Raw genomic sequence first — 4,823 nt, 5'->3', positions numbered from 1 at the left:
GGTGCCCGCGGTGCCAGGGCTGAGCTGCCCGCTCGGACTCTGCCTGGGGTTTGGCACAGAAGCCTGGAGGGAGGGGGGGAGAGTGCGCCCCCTGTGGGCCCCTGGTGACCCTGCCCCCCACCCGGGGCCCTTGAAGCAGGGCCTTGGGAGCTGGCCGCCTGGCCTGTTCCCACCCCTCCGTGCAGGCCTGTAGGGTCAGAGGTCGCAGGCTCCCACGCCCTGCTGGCCCATCTGTTTCCTCGGGTCCCCTCACCTGGGGCCTTCCTTCCTGAGGCAGGAAGAGGGCTGAGAGGGGCCTGGCCGCCCCCCCCCCCACCCCGCCCCACGCTCCGGGGGGCATTTGGAGTCAGCCCTGACAGCGCCACATGTCCCCACGTCTGTGCCAGACGAGCCCATCTGCCAGGGTCCCGGTTCCAGCCGCCCGAGCCAGGCTGCCCTCATGCGCTGCAGACCCTGTGCCCAGCTAAGGAGGGAGCACCCCTGACGCCCACACCCCAACACAGGGCCACCCGTTCCCAGGGAGCCCCAGTTGGAGGAACACACACACACACACACGCGCACACGCACACACACACGCGCAACTGGGTTTGGCCAACCTTTATGGTTCCTGTTCAATACCACACTGTGCGTGGGGCTGTGTGGAAACTTAAGGGAGCGGGGCAGGAGGGGCGCTGGGATCACACGGGTCCTGCCTCTGACTTGGGGAGGCCCAAGTCTCCCCCAGCAGCTATGTCTGCCTCCCTGTCTTAGTTTCTTGGGGGGGGGGGGCGTCCCTAGGACGGGGTCATCCCTGTGTCTCCTGGTCCGTGTGGGACCATCTGTCCTCCCTGTAGCTGGGAGCGTGTCTTTCATTCTAGGAGAGGAGGTCCAGCCTAGGGGTCAACGTTGGGTGCCACACTGTCCAGGATTCGAATGCCAGACCTGCCGCTTACTGCCGTGGGACCTGAGCGAGTGGCTTTGCCTCTTAGAACCTCAGTTTCCTTCTCTGTAAAATAAGGTGATACTAACCCCCATCTCATTGGGCTGCTTCGGGGATGACGTAAGTCAGCGTGTGTCAAACGCTCAGCGCAGGGCCTGGTAAACTGAGTGTTATGATTATGAGCGGCCCAGCCCCACAGCTGGGGACGTGCCTGGTGTCCCTGGGAGCAGGGCAGGGACGCTGGAGACCCGTCAGGCTGTCCCTGTGTCCCTAGTCTCTTGACCCAGCGTACATGATCCAGGTTGGCATCTTTCTGGGCGCGTCTGCCCCCGTCTCCCCAAGACGTGCACATTTGCGTGTCCCTCCATCGTGCTCAGATCACGCCTTCGGGCTGCACTGACACCCTTCAACCAACACAGTAGACGTCTTCATCCGTCGACGGGAGCCGGGGCCGCTCGCCCGACACCACAGGACCACGGGTGCCCAGCGCTTTCGGGTGGGCACACAGCTGTTGCAAAGGACGAGCGGGGTGGGGTCCAAGCCGGGGACGTACAGGGACGAGCAGTGGCCAAAGCACAGGTGGTTTCGGAGGTGAACTGCCGTGCAGCCGGGCTGGGAGATCACCTGGGACAGGGAGATCGGTGAAGTGTGGGGCCAGAATGGCGAGAATAATCTCCCATCCACTCCCACCCCACCTCGAGAGGCCAGGGTCAAATCCCGACTGCCATCGGCTGGCTGTGTGACTTGGGGCAAGCTACCCAGCCTCTCTGGTCCTGTTTCTTTACCTGTGAAATTATGGAAGTTCAACCAGGAAAAAGAGAAATCAACCTACGCTTTTCGTTGTTGTTTTGTTGTTGTTGATGTTGTTAATGTGTGTTTATTTTTTTTTCCAACTTTTTTTTTTTTTTTTTTTTTGGGGGACAGAGAGAGACAGAGCATGAACGGGGGAGGGGCAGAGAGAGAGAGAGGGAGACACAGAATCGGAAACAGGCTCCAGGCTCTGAGCCATCAGCCCAGAGCCCGACGCGGGGCTCGAACTCCCGGACCGCGAGATCGTGACCTGGCTGAAGTCGGACGCTTAACTGACTGCGCCACCCAGGCGCCCCAATGTGTGTTTATTTTTGAGAGACAGAGCGTGAGCGGGGGAGAGGCAGAAAGAGAGGGAGACACAGAATCCGAAGCAGGCTCCGGGCTCTGAGCTGTCAGCACAGGAGCCGGATGTGGGGCTCGAACCCTCGAGCCTCGTTTGGTGCCCCAATCTACCCTTTCAACAGAAAGGATTAATACGGGGAAGGGCCGCTCCTCCTGAGCAGGAGACGATGATGAAGGAGGCACCTCTCGCGATAAGGGATTGCAGAAAAGGCTAGCATTACAGGAACCTGGTGGGGATTAGACAGAAAGCCCTAGTCTCTTGCCTAGCACACAGTAAGCGTTCAGTAAAAGTCCCCCCTATGGGGGCCCCTGGGTGGCTCAGTCAGTTAAGCATCTGCCTTCAGCTCAGGGCATGATCTCGAGGTTTGTGAGTTCGAGCCCCGCGTCGGGTGAGCTCGAGCCCTGGTTCAGGTGAGCCCCGCTTCTCTCTCTCCCTCTCTCTGTCTCTCTCTCTCTCTCTGCCCCTCGCTCACTTGCACTCTTTCTCCCTCTCTCAAAAAAAAAAAAAAAATTCCTCCTCTGGTCCCCTCCAAGTAAGTGGCTCTATCAACTCGCCCCAACTTCTCTGCTTCAACCCTGTGTTCCTGCCGCCCTGCGAGCCCCGTCCTCCTCAGTCATTCTGCCCCAGCCACCCCGGCCTCTTCCCTGTTCCAACACAGCACCATGCCCACCTCTGGTCCACTGGTCCATTGCCCTTGCTGTGCCCTCCACCTGAGTTCATCCCAACGCGAAATGTCACCCCCCTGGTGGTCTCTTTCCTGGGGCTCGGAGTAATTTATAGTTGTGTCTCTTCTTTTAATGTTCCTCTCCTAGAATACAAGCTGCCTGGGGACGGGGACTTTCTCTGCCTTGTTTATGGCTGTAACCCCAGCAGGTGCATCATAGCAAAAGCTAACACTTACTGACTGAGCCCTAACGCCATGTCGGGACCCATGCTACTCACCTTAGGTGAACTCTCTCCTCCCACGATGCTACAAGCTGGGGCCATTATTGTCCTCATTTACTGATGAGGGAACCCGAGGCTCAGAGTAGTCCCTCACCTAAGTCCACACAGCTGCCAAAGGGGCTGCTGGCCCTGGGAACACCTCTGTGCCACCCCGGGGCAGTTGCCGCTCTGGGAGAGGGTACGCAGCTGGATCCCAGGCCAGGGGTCCCCTCTGCTGGGCACAGCGTGCGTGGCCGTGCGGGGCAACTGGGGCACAATTCAGGGCCAGGTAGCTGGCCCAAGGCCATGCAATCGCCACCGTATCACCTTCGGCGAAAGTTTGCTGAATGAATAATGAGCCAAGGGGGCTTGGGAACTGACACCCTGCGGGGCATCGTTCCAAACACCTTGCGTGCATTCACATCTGTCATTAAGTCTGTTTTGCCGAGATAGGAAACGAGGCTCAGAGAAGGGAAGCCACTTCCCCTGGGTCACACAGAAGTCATCAGTTAACTTGAAGCCAGGTACACGGAGCACCAAAGCCCGGGTTATAAACACACGGCATGAATTCCCACAGCTCTTAAAGAGCACTGGCTGAATGCCCATAACCATATCTGTCTCGTTCTGATGCCCAACAGCCCTTAGGAGGCAGGCACTATTATTCATTTAATCACTCATTCACTCAACAAACACTGAGTGCCCACTGCGTGCCTGGCTCTGTTCACAGGCCTGGCGATGGGGATACAGAAGTGAACAAGGCATAATAATCCGTGCTCTGCTGGAGAAGACATCCTAGTGAGGGAGACGTGATAAATGCAACCACAAAATCAGCTTTACGTGTTAGGCGATGAGGTGTACTACAGTGAGAAATAAAGCAGGAAAGAAGGAACAGGTGAAAGGTGTTGCATCTTTAAATTGTGTCTGAGGAAAAACCTGAAGGAGGGAAGAGAAGGAGCCACAGAATATCTGGGAGTGGGGGAGTGGAATGGCAGAGGCAAAGGGAGCAGCCAGTGCAAAGGCCCTGAGGTAGATGTAGCATTGGTGTGTCCGGAAAAAAGCAAGGGGGCTGGTGTGGCAGGAGTGAAGTAGGTGAGGAGAAGAGCAGGAGGAGGCGAGGTCGGGGAGGTGACAGGCAGAGAGTGCCGGGCCTTGTGGGCCCCGGGAGGGACATGGCTTTGCTCTGACTGGAGTGGGAGCCGTGGAGGGCTCTAAGCGGAAGAAGGAGGACATCTGACTCAGGTATTCACAGGTGCCCTCTGGCCACCAAATGGAAAAATAGGCCTGGGGGAGAAGGCAGCCATAGAAGGGCGGGAGACCAGGATGGAAGTAACTGCATGGTTGGGTAGGAAAGGCTTAGGCCTCATCTTCTAAGGGAGGAAACGGGACAAGAGACGTTTCGGTGGAGGGTGCGAGGCCGGACCCCAGATCTGTGCAGGACCACCGTCTTGTGCTCTCCGCCAGTGCTGAAACTCGGCCCTCCTCTCCCCCTGCCACCCTCACCTGGGTGAACGGCACAGCCTTGCACCTCTCCCGGGTCACTTCGTGCGGGTCCAGGGGCAGAGACATGGTGGGGGCCGCTTCCTGCCCCTGCTGCAGACTACCTCTCCCCAGCCGGCCAGTTTTCTGCAGGCCCAAGAAGGCCTTCCAGCTGCTGAGGGCAGAGGATTGTACCTGGGAGGCTGGGACCCCTCGGCCCAGAGCCCGGGTCTCATTGGTGGCAGCCCAGAGCCGAGATGGGGGCCCCTGGGGTCCGGGCCTCCCAAAGCCTGTGGGCAAGTGGGCCCCACTGAGCAGGCTCAGGAGAGCAATCAGCTGGCGGAGGAACAT

The 4,823-nt window shown here is 58.8% G+C and overlaps 1 protein-coding gene across 1 annotated transcript; it reads right to left on the bottom strand.

Moving 5' to 3' along the window:
- Positions 1-464: 464 nt before the first annotated feature.
- DAND5 (DAN domain BMP antagonist family member 5) lies at positions 465-4,823 on the bottom strand. The gene is made up of 2 exons (XM_047850293.1): positions 4,497-4,823; positions 465-1,543 (listed from the first exon to the last, which is right to left on the bottom strand). Exons 1-2 carry the CDS (start codon positions 4,821-4,823, stop codon positions 1,298-1,300), a joined length of 573 nt encoding a protein of 190 aa, XP_047706249.1. The 3' UTR covers positions 465-1,297.

Source organism: Prionailurus viverrinus, chromosome A2 (assembly GCF_022837055.1).
Source record: "Prionailurus viverrinus isolate Anna chromosome A2, UM_Priviv_1.0, whole genome shotgun sequence".
Lineage (NCBI taxonomy): Eukaryota > Metazoa > Chordata > Mammalia > Carnivora > Felidae > Prionailurus > Prionailurus viverrinus.
Note: the sequence above shows the minus strand (reverse complement) of the source record. Positions and strands in the feature narration are given on the sequence as shown.